The sequence below is a fragment of the Miniopterus natalensis genome, chromosome 5, assembly GCF_054644295.1.
Source record: "Miniopterus natalensis isolate mMinNat1 chromosome 5, mMinNat1.hap1, whole genome shotgun sequence".
In the NCBI taxonomy this organism is placed as follows: domain Eukaryota; kingdom Metazoa; phylum Chordata; class Mammalia; order Chiroptera; family Miniopteridae; genus Miniopterus; species Miniopterus natalensis.
The window spans coordinates 13,459,025-13,475,375 of NC_142085.1; the positions used below are offsets into that span (position 1 = coordinate 13,459,025).

The following is a 16,351-nucleotide window of genomic DNA, read 5'->3' on the forward strand; positions in this document are numbered from 1 at the left end:
GCTGTAGGCTTTCAGATCAGTCTAGAGGATGGGTCCCTTCCCCTCACTCTTAGTTTTGCTGTTTTTTCCAGAGCTCATCTCTGACCCAAAGGCTTTCCCAATTACCATCAACATGGAAACTTGGCTTTTCACATGGATATATTCTCCCCCTTTTATGCACTATCTTGCTCCGCAGAGATGGCCTTCCATGAAGGAAGCCTGGAGGGCTCAAAGGGCCTGGCCAGTCACCCAGGCCCCAGTACAGCCCTTCAGCCCTCAGGTCAAGTGGAAAATTTAATAAAGGCTCCATGTCCTTGGCTACTGAAACTTGTGAGCTGAGTCAGAAGTAAAGATTTGCCCCCCCCCCTTTCTTTTTCTTCCCACCCAAACGAGGTAGAGTTTGTGCCGCATGGGGATGGAGGGAGGGTGGCAGGGGGGCTGTATAGGGGCGCCCCCTGGTCCTCCCACACCTTTGAATAATGCTCATCCCAGTTTGAGACCTAAAACCAGTTGGTTTACAAGACACCTGGCAGAGTTTTCCTTGAGCATTTACATTGCAATAAGGCACGAACTAAAGGAACTAAATGACCACCAGAATGGAAGGTCATTAGGATGTGGGAGGAACTAAATAGTGATTTGTACTGAGGTCCTGGAATTTTATGAGATACTATTTTCATTACCTTGTTTTCTAACCCTTGAATGCCAGTAAAGGGAGAATTATTAAGGAATAAATTATTGGTGGGTGGAGGTGGTTGTCCTTATTAGACTGAATCAAAGAACTGGTATCCCATCATTGGCCTGCTTCATGCGCCTGGGAGGTGGTGGGCAACTTTTCTGGATCTCATAATTGGTAGTAAAAGTTCTAGCAGAACACATCCACTTCCTAGGACCTCAGAGGTTGCCCAATACCCCTGCCCCCTCTTTCCCCAGTGTGCCATGGAGACCAGAGCTGATTTGTCAAGAGAACAGACAGCCCTAAGACGCCCCAGCTGGGGCCCCGGCTCTGTGTGTTTCTACCCCAATGGTGACTACAGAATATTCCTGGAATTGCCTTCTGTAAAGGCTCTGGGTCTTTTAGGAACAGGAATGGTAGAGTCTGTACAATCCTAGAGCCAAAATCGTCCAGCACTGAGCTCATTGGAGCACAGGACTTGAGTTATTTTTGTGTTTTTTTCCTTGGAAAACTTAACAGATTAAAAGTATGGAATCATACATAATAGTACAACCTGGCAGGGATATTTATGAGCAGAGAACGGCTTATTTGGAGGCCTTTGATCTTCCCAGTCCTGAGACTCTGGGCCTAATATATAATTATCATTAATGTCCTGTAATTTTATAACACTGTTGTCACTGATCCACATCATTAACCATCATGAATTGGTGACTTCTCAAATCCTGAGGGCTACTTTGTGTAGCAATGCAGAGCTCCAAGATTTGCACACAGTCTCTGGAGGTGGATAGCTTTTGGTCATTGTGTAGATGACACTGAAACCAGGAGAAAGGCTGGGCTCCCTTTAATGAGAGGGCATGCAGTTTACGTGCCTTGTTAGACCTACCAGCACTCCTCTACTCCAACCCCACACAAAAACCAAAAAAAGAAAAGGACCTTGGAATTATTTAATACCCAGTTTGTCAGGACAAAGTTAAGGACCTTAGGAACAGCCTTTTCTTACCACGAGGCACTGAGACAGGCATTGAGAAGTCGCTATTTACTCAACACATTTCCCCATGTGTTCCATTTTTAAATGTTATATTTACTTTCTTAACCCTCATTGCTCACATGATTCCTTCCAGAAAATTAGCTGAAATTCTAATGTCCTTTGCTGTTCCTTAGATAACTTGGGGGCAACTCCAGTTATGGATTACCCAGCCCTTCTCCTGATGAGTTATATGAACTTTTGCAAATTCTTTAACCTCTCTATGTGAGGAACCCCAAACTAAAGACAGAGAGGCTCAGGTGAGCGTGTCTTGTTTTCGTATGCCTGGCACAGACCCCACTTTCCGTAAACCTCAGGGAGGATGGGAAGCCCTGCGGCTTAAGGAAAAAGTCCCATGAAAAGTTCCAGCCTCTGCTTCCCTAGCAGGCCAAGGCCGAGCCAACCTAAAACTGAAGGATTCCTCAGAAGGTGGAATCTCATAAAAACTCTTAAGAGTGTAAAGACTGCCTAGCTGCTGTGGCTCAGTGGTTGAGTGCTGACCCATGAATCAAGAGGTCACTGGTTTGATTCCTGGGCAGGCCACATGCCCAGGTTGCAGGCTCCATCCCCAGTAGGGGGCATGCAGGAGGCAGCTGATCAATGACTCATCGTTGATGTTTCTATCTCTCTATTCCTCTCCCTTCCTCTCTCTGAAAGGAAGAATTGGGCCCCTTGATTGCTGGTGAGGTTCTCCCCACCTCCTGTCAGGCCCTGGACTGGTCCACAGTTGGCTCCATTTACTTTCAACATGGAAGCGAAGGTCTTCATGTGTGTTGGTGCACTGTCCTTGACATGTCCTACCCACCCCCAGCTCTCCCTGAAGCAACTGGCAAGTGTCAGCTCTACCCAAGGGGCCTGCCAGCCATGTACCCTCCGGCCAACCTTCTCTGACCTCCAGCAGGGAGGTGAAACACTTCTCTAACATTTCTCCTTCAAGTGGGGATTAACCTGATGATTCAGAAGTAAAGACCAAACCAGGAGCCAATTTTAATCTTCTCACCTCAAGCAGGTAGATGGTGTTTGTGCCAGAGGGGACCTGGAAATTCAGGAGAGGTAGAGCTGGTCAGTGGGCTGCCCTGGGTCATCCTACCACCCCTTGGGACGTGCTCACCTGCTAAGTCAAGTGGAGTCCCCCTGGCCCACTGTCAGCCTCCTGACTAGAGCCAGCCTCTCCCTGGGTGATCTACTCGCACCTGAGCACTTACATCCTGGGAGGGAGAATGTCTGTTAACCTGGAGGAATGAAGGAAAACCAGTGGGAGGCAGATTTGAGTCATGCCAGAGCCCTGGTTGTTAGGTTTCGGCTGTTAGGCCAGAACCTGGAATAAGAGGGAGGGGTGAGCAGGGACTGGGGAACCGATGAGGAAGAGAGCCCAAGGGTGGGGTCTGGACTATCCAGGTCCCTTTAGCTGCAGCTGGGACTGTGGATCTGAGCATAAAGGAGCCTCGGTGTCAGAGGTTGCCAGGTGCTTTCTGCTCCTTCCCCGCCCTCTTCTTTCTCTGTGTTATGGACACCAGGGCTGATTTGGCAAGGGAATAGCACCCCCCCTCACCCCCCACCCCTCCCTGCCCTGAGATTCACCCAGCCAAGGCCCTGGCTCTGTACCTAGTGCCCTCCCACTGTTTGGGCCACAGCAGTCTGGGAGCTGCTTTCTGTCTGGGCTCTGGATTACTGCTGAAGGCAGGAATGATGGCTCTGCAAGAGCCCGCCAGGAGGATGGCGCGGTAACCAGCAGGCCCTGTTTGATTGGAGTACAGGGAGCCACTCCCTGCTGGGGGTGGATTCAGAAATCCATCACGCACACTTGCTTGTAATAAGATTAATAACAGTTTCATGGATATTGAAGAGGGGATTCTAATACCCATCAGGGGAGGCTGCATTGGACAACTTCCGATAGCTCTGCCAGCCCTGAGATTCTCTGAGCCTGATTTACCGAATATTATCACTTATACACTATAATTTATAATAATGTTTTCAGTGATGCATATCATTAATAATAATGGCTGTTATCACTCTGCATTTTTCAACTCGAAGTATGAGCTACATGGTACTCCTCAGGCGTACTTACCGATCAATACTTACCATCGATACTTTACTGCAAAGGAAACTGAGACCAAGAAACTGGCTCTGACTCTGGCTCTTCGCACTGGACGGCCCCCGAGGAACGGCTGCACTCGGGACCCCAAGTTCTCTGCAGCTGCTGCCTGCCAGGCCTGCTCTGTGCTCTGCGTCCCACCTTCCACCCCTCCTCAAAGCTCCCAGGACAGCTAGACTGGCCTCCTCCCACCTGTCCAAGTGCAGACTCCAACTGGGGATTTTGGTCCCTGGCTGGGCCACAGTTGGACTCAAAGCCAGTCACTTCCTAATGACAGGTCCCTTTGGAATTAAAATCTAGTGAATTCTTCCAGCCAGGGGCGCTACCTTGGGCTTGTGGCCCTGGCCAATCTACCATCCATCTCCTCCTGTATAGTAGGTTCCCCAAAGCTATACATTCTCTTGAAATGAGTGAAAACAGAACCACCTTTGTAAAACCAGACACCAGTTTATGTTCCTGCCCATCAAGTGCAGCAGTCAAGGGCGTGCACAGTGTCCTTCATTCGTATTTTGATTTCTCTTGAAATTGGGCACTGTGTGGGGACGTAGCTGGTCAGCAAATGCATGTTGACCAAATGCAGCTCTGACTTCTCCACCTCTGGCACTTTTTCTGCCAGGCTCAGTCCTCTCAAATTCATGGCTCACAAGCCAAGATTCGGGCTGTCTACATGAAACCCAGAAAACTGCATTTCTAATCACCTCTGGAAACTTCAGTACAGATGCAGTTATTAAATGTTTACCTAACTCTGCCACTCACTAGCTGTGTCCCATGGGGCAACTTAGATGACCCCTCTCTACCTTTGCTTCGCCAAGGGCAATGGTACTAACACCTGCTTCATTGTGTTGTGTTGATGATGGACTGAGCTGATCTGTATAAAGTTCTTAGAACAGTGCATGGAACATAGTAGGAACCTCTCAATGAAAGTCAGCTATTATTGATTCCATTCTGCAGTTCAATATCCACTTGGAAAATGCCAATCCTGTGTCAGCTTAAGGAAGGGAGAAGAACTTTCCTCTAATTAGTCTGGGTAGGGAAGTCAACCAACCCGTCCTTCATAGACAGAACTGTACCCTTGAGAGATCCCCAAAGGAATGGGTGGAGAGAGCATGACAGGGAACCCAGGGGGGAACACTCAGGATTATTTGAAATAACTGAGAACTTAAATATTTTCCTCTTTTTCAAATTCCTTCTCAAATGGTAAGCGAGATACCTGCAGTTACCAGGACATACCACGTCAGTGATGAAGGGGACAGACATGGGGCTCTGAGATTTTCTTCATGAGAGAGTGGGAACAGTATCAGGAAGGCCAGCCAACAGAGGTGGCCACAGCTTGGGGAACAGGGGACATCTTGGATATGACATAAGGGAGTCAAGGGAAAGAAAACTCACCCGTGCAAAGTATATAGATGGCATATTGCTGGGTGAGCCAGGAAGCACCAATGAACACATGTTATAGGGGAGGTGGCAAAAGAAGAGGGGGCGTGTCATCACCTAACCAGACGGGCAGCTGGACGGAGGGGCCGGGCCGTAGGAGGCTGGTTAGTGGGCTGGCTGGCTATGGACCAGATGGGTTTGGGGATCCCATGGGGATGGGTAAAATTCCAGCTTCACCCCCTCATCAGTAGGGAACCAAGCCAGTAACTGCCGGGTGCATGGACAGCTCAGGAAGGGACTAGATCATGAAATCTTTCTTACTCCAGCCCCAGAGAAGCTCCAGCACAGGATGGCGGAGGAGAATACTGGTTTCACTCGCCAGGAGCCATTTGGCTGTTGGCTAAAGGGGCCAGAAGTTCAATTAGCTCAAGAAGGAAAATCACCAACCTAGAGCCTGCCATCTGGGCCCGTTTCCCCAGAGTTGGGGAGCAGAGAAAGTTGCCAAACATTGTCCGAAATGAAGACATGGGGCAAGACCACCCCACCCTTGGAAGATGCTAAACAGCTACGACAACAGGACATAGGACAGTTTGGGAGGTCAAGGCCAGCCTCCCTCTTGGGTCTGCTGGGAAGCTTATCGATTTCCCTCTGATAGAGGCTGCAGTAAAGGGAAGCCAGTGAGCCTTGTTGTAAACATGGACTGACTGGTTGCTGGGGAACCTTAAATGAGATCGTGGAAGCTGAGAAAATAAGATGTTTGGTTTAAAGACTGAAAACATAAACAGATATTTTAAACAGTGAAGGGGGCAGTGTTCCTTTTAGATGTCGGGAGAGCGATCTGGATGGATTGGATTCTATTATAACACAAAGGTGGAAACCTCAGGTATTTACCTGGGAGCCTTCTTGTCACAACAAATATTCCTTACTGCCAACGGTATCTCATGGAATGGCTGGGTTTGGGAATCTAGGTGTGAAATTTAAGACTGTGCGTGCAGGTTCTGCCTGCTGCCTGCCAACAGTCTGTTCTTTGAAGAGTGCGTCTATTCTACCGGCAGCAGTTTGCAGAGACCCCAGGGGCTGCAAGACCAGAGGAAGCCCCGCCAGCTCGCCGAAGCCCTGAGCCCTGCACGCGGACACACTGGGAACAGAGCATGGAAGACCCAGAAGTGCCAGGGCTGCACCTAGGAAACATCAATATCCACAGACTCGGGGAGAAGTTACCACTCACTCTGAAAGGAGGAAACCTGAGACAGTGACCCTCCTCTTACCTGGCTGGAAATGATATCCCTTAAAAAAAAGCACATGTGTTTAAGCTCTTTTGGAGTATCGACACTATTATGATGGCAAAGTGAAAACCATCCCTGAGGAGAGCCTGAGGGACATGGCATAATTAAGAACTTGCACTGGGGGCTGGATTATTTTTCAGAAAGCTTAATAATTCAAGGGGCTCGGGGGTCTCAGCTCTCTTTTCTGCAAAGTCAGAGAGCTGAGGGCTCCTCTTCATCAGCAGAGGGGTTGGGTGGGTGAACACCCTTCCTGATGGGGACACGGGTTTTGGAGTCAAGAGGTGGGCTTGCTAGTCAAGGCAGCAAGCTGGCATGAGGCTTTCTATCTTAGGGGGATGAAGTTACAGACTTTTGGGACAGAGGGAGACAGACAAGGCCAGCTATTAAACAAGTCACCAGTTAGGAGAAGGGATGATCAGAAGGGTGGTCTGGGCAGGACTGTCTGATGCCTGCGGGGATCTCACTGGCCAAAGGAGGGAATGTGTTTCAAGCCAGGAAGGCCAGCGTGAAGTCAGAAGAAACCACTGAAGCCCTTGCCTGGAGTAAACACTCTGAGAATTTTACTAGACCTTGAGGCCAAACCAAAGGCTTCTAGATTGGGCTATAAATTGAGTACTTCAGTCCATGTAAATTGCCATCTGCAGTGGGTTGAAGGGAGGAAGGAAGGATGGGGGAGGCAGCATTGACATTATGGAAAGATCTAAGGCTTTGCAGCCAGACTTACTGTGTGACCCTGGGCAAGTTACTTAACCCCTCTGAGCCTGGTCCTTTCATTTGTAAAATAGGCATAATATCTACCTTGAGAGGCTGCAGTCAGGATTCCGTGAGAAATGCATGTGAAACCCCAACACAGTACCTGAAAACTGCAGATAATAACTGCAGTTTCCTTCCCCTTCCAAAAGCTGGGCTTCCCCATCAATCATTGTGTGTCTAGAGCTGTGCTGTCCAGTAGCAGCCCCATATGCCTCTAAAGCACTTAAAAGTGGCTGGTCTGACCCGACTTATGGCACAAATGTAAAACACACAGAACTTTGTACCAAAAAAGTTAAATATCTTATTAATAAATTTTATAGTGACTATGTGTTGAAATGATAGTATTTTGGATATATTCAGTTAGATAAAATATATTATTAAAATTCATTTCTCCTGTTTCTTAAACTTGATTTGATGTGGCTCCTGGAAAATGTGAAATGGCACCGTGACTCACACGTTGTTGGACGGTGCTGACCTGGATACTAGACGGAAAGAGTGTTGGGAACTGTGCTCAGGAGGCTCATTTGTGTCTGCACTTCGGGTTTGTGCTTTGCGTTGCTGTACTGCTTCCCCAGTAAAAGGCCCTTTTGGAGAAAGTGCCATCAGGACTCCACCAAAATGGGTGGGCGGTCTGAGTGCGCCCCTAGTGGCGAAGCTGGTGGTGCCCACAGGCGGGACCGGAGGCAGGCGGCATGAGAGAATCCAGGTGCCAGGTGGGACAGGCAGGGTGGCGGGGGGTGGACGAGTGTTTTCACCTGGGGCTCCACTCCCGACCCCTCTTTTGCTCTTTGCTCCAGAGGGCGGCCTCATTCTCTGATTTCAGAAAGTTTCCATCTCCTACGTGACCTTGGCAGGAAGCCGGCTCCTGCTGGTCAGGAGCAAACGCAGGCCTGAGGGCCGTGGGCCTCGCGGCCACCTTGAGGACCGCAGGGTTCCAGAGAAACGAACAGCAGGCATTTACAGACACGAGAATGTTCTTTTTTTCTCTCTCCCAGGAAGGGCGGTTGGTCATTGTTTTGAAAACTGTACATTTTACTGTACATATTTTAGCAAAGGAGACGATTGGCATTTATATTCTGACCACAGGAATGATGTTTTCCAAAACCCCAAGTCAGAAACATGACAAACACAGGGCGAGTACATATCACGGCACGGCGGAGCTCGGAGCCGCAGACGGGCACAGACGTTGGCTCCCACCTCCCGATGCCCTCCGCTTCCCCCGGGGTGTCTGCACCCAAAGGCCAAAGCAAGGTGGCCGCTTCCTCAATGGCTGCATCTCGAAAGGCTGAGTGAGAAAGGGGCAGGGGGCAAGGAGAGGAGGGAATCGGGCGGGGGAGAGGGAGGCAGGAGAGCCTTCAAGCCACCCAGTTCTGCCGGTGCCACCGTGGCTGGGGAAGGCGTGGGCTCTGGCACTGGGACGGCCCGGGAAATTACCTGGTGGCCTCAGGAAGAGACTCGTCTCTTAATGACCTTGTCAGGACCAGGAAGGGACTGAGGAAGGCGGAGTCCCAGGAAGAAAAAGAATGAAAGCAGGAGGGGGAGGGAAGGTAAGGGGAGAGGAGAGGGAGGGAGGGAGGAGGGATGGAAGGGCGGAGGCATGGGATTCGGAGGCTCCTGGCTGGAGCCAGAGGCCATCCTGCTTTCTGCTCCCGCCCTCTCCTGTGCCATGTGGGTCGGGGTGGGGGCCACCAGCTCAGCTCCAGGTCTGAGTCGTCAGAGCTCTCCAGCCCTAGATGGACTCACCCTCACCCGTATGCTTTGTGTGCTGTGTGGTTGGCAGTCAGAGAACGGAGAGGGGCTAGGGATGGGTGGCGGGGGCTTGGGGGGGGAAGGAATGAGTTGGGGGACCAAGTGAGAGGTAGTGTGTTGGCAATGAGAGACCTGGGACAGACAGGCCGGGAGAGACAGAGACGTGGGGCAAGTCCTTCAGCTGCTCCTAGAGCAGTCCCTCCCTGGCCACGTCTTCGGTCCCCTCTCGGCACTCTGGGAGGGTGGGGTTAATCCCACATAGAAGTGAGCCCATTGCCCCTCGCATCGCCATCACGCCACTTCCACGGATGGGTCCTCCTCACAGATGGCGTCCATGGGAGGTGCCCCCTCCCACCCTGAGCCAGCTTCTTCAGGACAAAGGACAGACTTGGGACATAGAAACGCCCTAGCCAAGGTGTAGACCAGGGAACAGATCCACCACCACCACCACCACCCCCCCCCCCGGAGGTAGGCGGCCTTGGCCTGTGCCCTGACTAAGGTCACTAACTCACTGTGTGAACTCAGGCAAGTCCCTTATACTCTGGGGGCTGGGGGAGGGTTGAGGATGGGATAATTGCAAACACCTCTTCAAGCTTCAACACTAGATACCGAAAAGGTCCAGCTTCCCCGCCACAGCCCCTCGGGCTCTGTCCTGTGCGCAGCGGGAAGGAGAGGGGCTGCGCTGCCAGCTTGTGCTACTGGTACCGCCAAGCTGGAAACCCTAACCTTTAAGTCGTGAGAGTTCATTTGTCCTCAGGACTGGAATGGAATAGAAGATCTGGCACAATCCCAGTATTTTGTGAATTAGGAGGCTGAAGTCAAAGAGAGGAAAGACCCCCCGCCCCCAATGTTTCCCGCTGTTTTATTGGTGGTGGCTCTGGAACCTTAACTCGGAGCTCTGGACCTGAAGTCCAGTGCTCCCGTGCCAGCCCACCCTGCTTTCCTTACAGAGTTTTCTTGGCCCACTACCTGCTCATCTGGACTTTCTGTCCCAGCTTCCCCCCAAAAGAGGCAAAAATCCTAAATGAACTCCAAGAACTAACATCCCTCACACCCAGTGCCTTGGAAAGCCCACCTCCCTCTCCTGCATGAGGTCCTGGAAGTCACCCTCTGGTTTAAGCTGATGTGAAAGATGTCGACAGTCACGACTGAGAAGCAGAGGAAGCTGGGTCAGGTATGGGGATCACTCTAACCTCCTAAGTGTGGGGACCGTTGTGAAAAATGAAGAGTCTCAACAGGGGACCCCACAGTCTTCCTCCAGACAAGTGTGGAACCAGAATCTGCCCCTTCTTTCCTCCACTGGCAATGACCACCGCTGCCAGGGCCACGGGAACCTATTTCAGACGTGTAGCAAACTCTCGGTTATCTGTGTGAGTGAGGAGGAGGCATTGGGAAGTGGAAGAAATGAGTTAAGAAACAAAAACCACACGGGAACCTTAAGCGATCCAAAGCCACTTGCTCATACACTGCATTTGTGATGAGAAAGGCGAGAGTCCACTTTTCCAAACACTCCGGGCCCAGTCCACACTTGGCGATGGAGCCTGCTTTCCCTGAGCACACCCTGGCTGGGCAGGGGACAGGCCTGGGGAGGTGTTGGGAGCGGGGGGTGTGGACAGAGAGACTGAACTGTCCCTGGATGTAAACATAACCATGGAAACCCCACAAAGACTCGCCAGGAAAGCTTCCTTCCCCTCTTCCGCCTGCAAGAGCAGGAGGGAGGACACCCACCCCGAGCCTACACGGTGCTCTCCATCACCCATTCAGAGCTGCCGAAAGTCCCCCGGGCCCCCACCAGGTCACTCTCCTCAAAGGGCAAGAGCATGCCATTGACAGAGAGGCTGCGCTTCGTCCAGATGTTCGAGACCCTGCGGGGGGGGCTGTAGCCACCTGGCCCGACCCCTCCTGCTGCCACAGCTGCAGCTGCGAAGTCCCCCATGTCGAAGGAATGGAAGGAATGGCTGCGCTTGGCCTTGCCCTCCAGGGGCAAGGGGAGCAGGCTCCTGGCCCGGGCCGCAGGTGGTCCCAGCAGCGGCTCTCGGTCCGAGTGGTGGCCCCTGGCCGAAGTCCCAGACTCCCTCCCGCCCGGAGTCCTGGAGTCCAGCAGCTCCTCCTTTCTCTGACTCTTGAGGTCCAGGGAGGCAAAGGCCCCCATCAGGCGGTCAAGGTTGGGCTTGGGGCGTGGGGCTGGGGGCGGGAGCCTCCAGGGGCCCCGTCCCAGTCCCAGTGCGGCCGTCTCCCCACTGCCCAGGGAGCTGGAGGAGGAAGAGTCGCTGCCTCGGGCCAGGCCGGGGCTGAACTGGGCCAGCTCGCTGCGGACCACCACCTTGGGCGGCGCCGGCGCGGGGGCCCCGCTGGGCACGCTGCCCGCAGCGGGCGGCTGGGCCCCGTTGGTCTGCGAGTGCACGTTGCTGACCGCGGTGGCCCCCATCTTGGCGGGGGCCTCGTGGTTGCAGACCTTGTAGCGCACCATGAGGATGACGACAAAGACCAGCAGCGTGGCCACGATGATGCCACCGATGACCAGGATCATGGTGCCGCCCAGGAGCTGGCTGTGCATCGACTGGCACTGCGGGTAGTCGGCCTTGGTGAAGAACTGGGCACAGCCCACGATGTTGGTGGCCGTGAGCGTCGTGGCCGTGTCGTCCCACATGGCCAGCACGCACAGGTCATAGCCGGTCCCTGACACCAGGTTGTTGACCACAAAGGCCTTGTTGGAAGCCGGGATCATCCTAGGGTGGGTGGGGGCAGACACGGGGAGGCATGGGGAAGGACAGCGGAGCGGTGGGGACAGAGGCAGGAACAGAGAGAGAGGGAGTGACAGACACAGGACAGATGGAGAAGTGGGGGCCGTGAGAGAGAAACGGGCGCAGGGACGCAGTAGGAGGCAGGGCAGGAGGGAGAGGACAGGTGAAGGGACGGAAGGGGAGAGGTGGAGGCGGAGAGGAGGGGGGGCAGTGAGAGAAGTGGAAGGGACAGCAGGTGACGGGAACAGGGCGTAGGAAACAGTGAAGGAGTCGGAGAGATGCGAGGGGAGGGCCCAGGTAAGAAAACAGAGAAAGACAGGTGCGAGTGAAAAGGGAAGGGAGAGGGAGGGATTCCAGGGCAGGAGCGTCGGAGAGACGTACCCAGAGACAGCAGCGGCCAAGTGCGGGAAGCCACGCAGGAGAGGTGGGAATAAAGGCAGACGAGTTGGAAGTAGAGACAGGAAAGCAGTTTAGAGATGGAGGTACAGAGAAAAAAGGAGAGAGACCCAGCAGAGATGAGAGAGGAAGCACAGGGAGGGGCAGAGGGGGAGACAGAGGGGCAGAGAGGTTAAAGGCCTGGAGCAGCAGCAGAAATTAAACAAAGGGAAGCCCCAGCCCCCAGCCCGGCCCCACTCCTGCCAAGTCTGCTACAAATATTCCCAGAGTGTCTGGGGGCGGAGGTGTGAGAGTCGGGTTGGCCTTGGCCCTGGTGCAGCCCACCGGAAGGCTCGGTCCCCGGTCCCCACCTTGTCCTGTCCTTGGAGGCTCAGCAACACTGATGGAGCCTCTTCTCTGGGTCCTGTGCTGTACTGAGCCACAGACAGGGTCCTAACTCCAGAAGCCAAGGCCATTCTCATCTCCAGATGGCTCTCAGGCCTAGGGAAGGGGAAGGTTTGCAGGGGGGAACTGGGGGCAGGGGGGAATGTCGAAGACTAGAGGGCGATTCTGTTTCCCAGAGGGAAGGACAGTTCCTCTGTCACAGCCATAGCAGGCCAGGCACGTCCAATATCTGCCTGTCGGCCCCACTCCTCCACACGGCCTTCCCTGCTAGACCTTCTCAGCATCTGGAATTTCATATTTGAGATCTCAGTTAAGCTGCCTGGCTCTGGATTTGAGGGGTTGACGACTGCTGTGGTCGGGGAGGCCGAGATGGGTCCCTCCACCTTAGGTGAGGGTCTGATGAGTCCGTGGTCTCCCCATACTGGGCCCACCCACTGCAGCCTGGGCTGCTCCTGCCTGGGTCCTCGGGAAGCCTGGACGCCAACCCTGCTCTCTGAGGCCCTTGTCCAGGTATCACACCTCTCCCGTTTCCCGAGACGATGCCTGTGTCACCCCATAAATATTCCTGCAGAAGTATTCTCCTCTGCCTGAAGGTGCCATGTCCCTGTCTGCAGCCTTCCCCAGAGTCCCTGGCTCTCCAGGGACCCTCCATTCTCCTGCCTCCTACTCAAGGGCTTCATCAGCAGTCGTCAACCCCTCAAATCCAGAGCCAGGCAGCTTAATTGAGATCTCAAATATGAAATTCCAGATGCTGAGAAGGTCTAGCAGGGAAGTCCGTGTGGAGGAGCGGGGCCGACAGGCAGATATTGACATCCCGTCAGTGGGCAGCCTGGGAGCTCTGCCTCCCTCCTCGCGCTTCCAGCTGCTCTGCTGGGGAAGCCACGTGGAGGGACCTTTGTCCCCTGCTTCACCCCGACCCCACAGCTACAGTGTTTGGGGCTGAAGAGGCAGGCAGAGGAGGTAGGGATGGCCGGATCCAGCAAGTGCCTACAGGCGAGCCCCTTAGGTCTACCTTTCCACTGTGCATCTCGGCAATTCTGTGAGAGGGGACCGTGCTCTCATGTCAGGGGAGTGGAATGGCGGAGACTCAGAGAGGCTAAGTGACTTGCCCAAGGTCACACAGCTGGGCTGCTAGGATGGGGTAGTTGGGACTTTTAGCACTGGCTTCTAAGCCCATAGCCCAGGCTTGTTCCTCACCAAGTGACAAACACAGGGCATTTTTCTCAATTCTGAAAAGCTGCCCTGGCCTGGGGCCTGTCAGCCACTCCTCCCCCGGAATAGCTCTCAGAGACCCCTGTGCCTCATACTCCTCCACCAGCAGGGTGTCTGGTCTCGGGGACCATCACTGGGCAGAGCCCCAGGACCCCTCTGTGGTCAGTGCTACTGGTCCACTTCCTTCCCCTCGGTAGCACCCAGAACAGTGACAATAGTAAGAGCAAACAGCAAGGGGCAGCTGTGTGCCAGGCTGTGTTGGGGGCCCTGTGCCTGCCAGCTCACTTAGTCCTGCAGCAGCTTTCTGAGTGACCTCTGGTATGCTCCTCCTCCTCCAGATGGGGACACAGACTGGCAGAGCCCGGATTCAAGCCCAGGCAGGCGGCTCCTGTCCATGGTATCCCTGCACTCTGCACCCCCCCCCCCCGGGGCAGACCCATTTGGGGATTGGGGACAGGGGATGGGCTGGCTTGTTTACTGGACACCTGCTATGTGACAAGGGTTTCCACATTCCATACTGCATCTACTGGTCACAACAACCACAAGATACGGGAGGTGAACGAGGGGCCCAGAAATCATCCCAGTGTTTACACTGTCTCCTCCCAGGAAGCAGGACCTACTAATACTACTACTACTACTAAAGAGGAGTAGTTAACACTGAGGCCTCGCTTTATGCCAGGCACTGTTCTAAGGTCTTTCAGAGGATCAATACCCATTCAATCTTCCCAACAATTGTTGAGGAGGTTGTTACTGTTACTCTCATCTCCACTTTATGGATAAAGAACCTGAGACAGAAAGACTAAGCCGTCTGCTCCGTGGTGCCCAGAGCCTGTGCTCCTGACCCCTGTGCCACACAGTCTGCCCTGTCTTCCTGCCCTCCACAGGTGACTTTGCCTGGGACCTTGCTTGACCTCTCTCCCCTCCTGTTTCCCCAGTAAGGGAAAATCACAATGTGATGGAGCCACAACTGGGCTGCGCTGCAGATGGTGGTGTAAAAGGGTGAACCTGATCCTTGGCCCCAGGGGTGAAGAGTCAGGCTTGGAAAAGCCTTGCACAAGAATTGGCCTCAGAGGAAAGCAGCTTCTGGTGTGTGTGTGTGTGTGTGTGTGTGTGTGTGTGTGTGTACACGTGTGTGAGTGTGTCTGTGAGTGTGTGTCTGTGTGTTTGAGTGTCTGTGTGTACTTACAGGAGAGGGGCAGCCAGGTGCCTCAAAACAGCCTGTGGCAGTCAAGTTTGCCTTTACCAGTAACGTCACTAATCGGTGCTCAGCACGTGCTAGCCCTGTGCTTGGACGTTTCCCTGCTTCCTTCTCCTGACATGCCCGAGGTTACCCTCATTGCCGTTGAGGGGAGGAGTAAGCTGAGCAGTTTTCCTCTCTGTGGGGCCCTGTGGAGCCCACACCAGCTCTGGACCCTCTGAATTCAGAGCCCACACTCTTAGAAGCAAGACTGCTCCCTGTTCCAGGCAGCAGAAAGGACAAACTGTGTGAGAAAGTCAAGTGAAACAGACACTATTCAAACTCTAGGGACAGAACCTAACTCATCTCCTGCCCACATGGCCCTGCCCCTCCCTCAGGATCCCCAGCTCTACCAACCACTGATCCTCCAGGCCAGTCTGGGAGCCTGGCTCCCACCTTCATTCCCACCCACCTCCCACCTCCGCACTCACACTTCTGCTCGGGCCTCGCCGTCTCTGGTCTGGATTAAGGCAGCAGCCTCCAAATGGGCTTCCCACCTCTGTTTGTGCTCAGCACCATCACCTCCAGAGAGCTGCATCTAAAGCAGAGCTCCGGCTGTGCCCCTCACCCACTAAGACCCTCTCCAAGGGCTGCCTGTGACCTCTAAGGCACAGCCAAGCTCCTGAACGGGGCTCCCAAGCCTGGCTCCCCATCGCTCTCGGCCTTCCACCCCCACGCCTGCTAACACTGTGCACGTTCTTTAGGGAAACACTTTGGAATCTCTCAGGCTTTTCAGGGCAGAAGATACACTCACAGGGGGATAACCAGACCTTACTCACAAAATGACTCATTACAAAGGGACAGACGGGGATGGGGGACCACAGGGAATGTGCAATAACTCAGGGTTGGTAGCGGCCAAGCGGTGACCCTCTCTAGGCCTGAGCACCCCAGGGAGGTGACCAAACCCAGGCAGGAGGGAGAATTCTGCAGGCCCGCCTGACACAGAGTGCAGCCCACAGCCGGATGCTGGGCCCCGAGCTGTCAATTCCTGGTTCATGATCAGACAGCGCAGAAATGGAGAGTAAGCAGTAAGAATGTTTCATGGTGATTTGGCACAGATCGTGACGTCCAAGTGCATGTCACTTTCCTGATCATTTATTTCTATTATATTCTTACCGAAGCATCGGCCCACACAGGATGGGAGGGAAGCATCGGCCCACACAGGATGGGAGGAAAGCAGCTCCAGCCCTTCACCGTGAAAGCCTGAGAAGCACTGACCTAGGCAGGGTTTCTCAGCCTTGGCGCTGTTAATACCTTGGGCTGAATAATTCTTTGTTCGGGGCGCTGTCCTGTGCCCTGTAGAATGTTTCACATCACCCTGACTCCTACCCGCCAGAAGCCAGTGTTCATGGGCACATACTCCTCAGCTTTCCAGGGCACACGGCGGGGTGGAGGAGGGGAGCGGATGGAGAAGCAGATGGCCACATCTGGCACAAACCCCCGTC

The 16,351-nt window shown here is 53.7% G+C and overlaps 1 protein-coding gene across 1 annotated transcript in view; it reads right to left on the minus strand.

The window, feature by feature from the left end:
* Window positions 1–10,518: 10,518 nt before the first annotated feature.
* The window catches only part of LRFN2 (leucine rich repeat and fibronectin type III domain containing 2), a 38,779-nt gene continuing 32,946 nt past the window's right edge, over window positions 10,519–16,351 (minus strand). Inside the window, exon 2 of the mRNA XM_087817113.1 lies at window positions 10,519–11,662. Coding sequence (XP_087673239.1) covers window positions 10,669–11,662 — 994 coding nt within the window. The 3' untranslated portion in view covers window positions 10,519–10,668. The remainder of the gene's footprint in view (window positions 11,663–16,351) is intronic.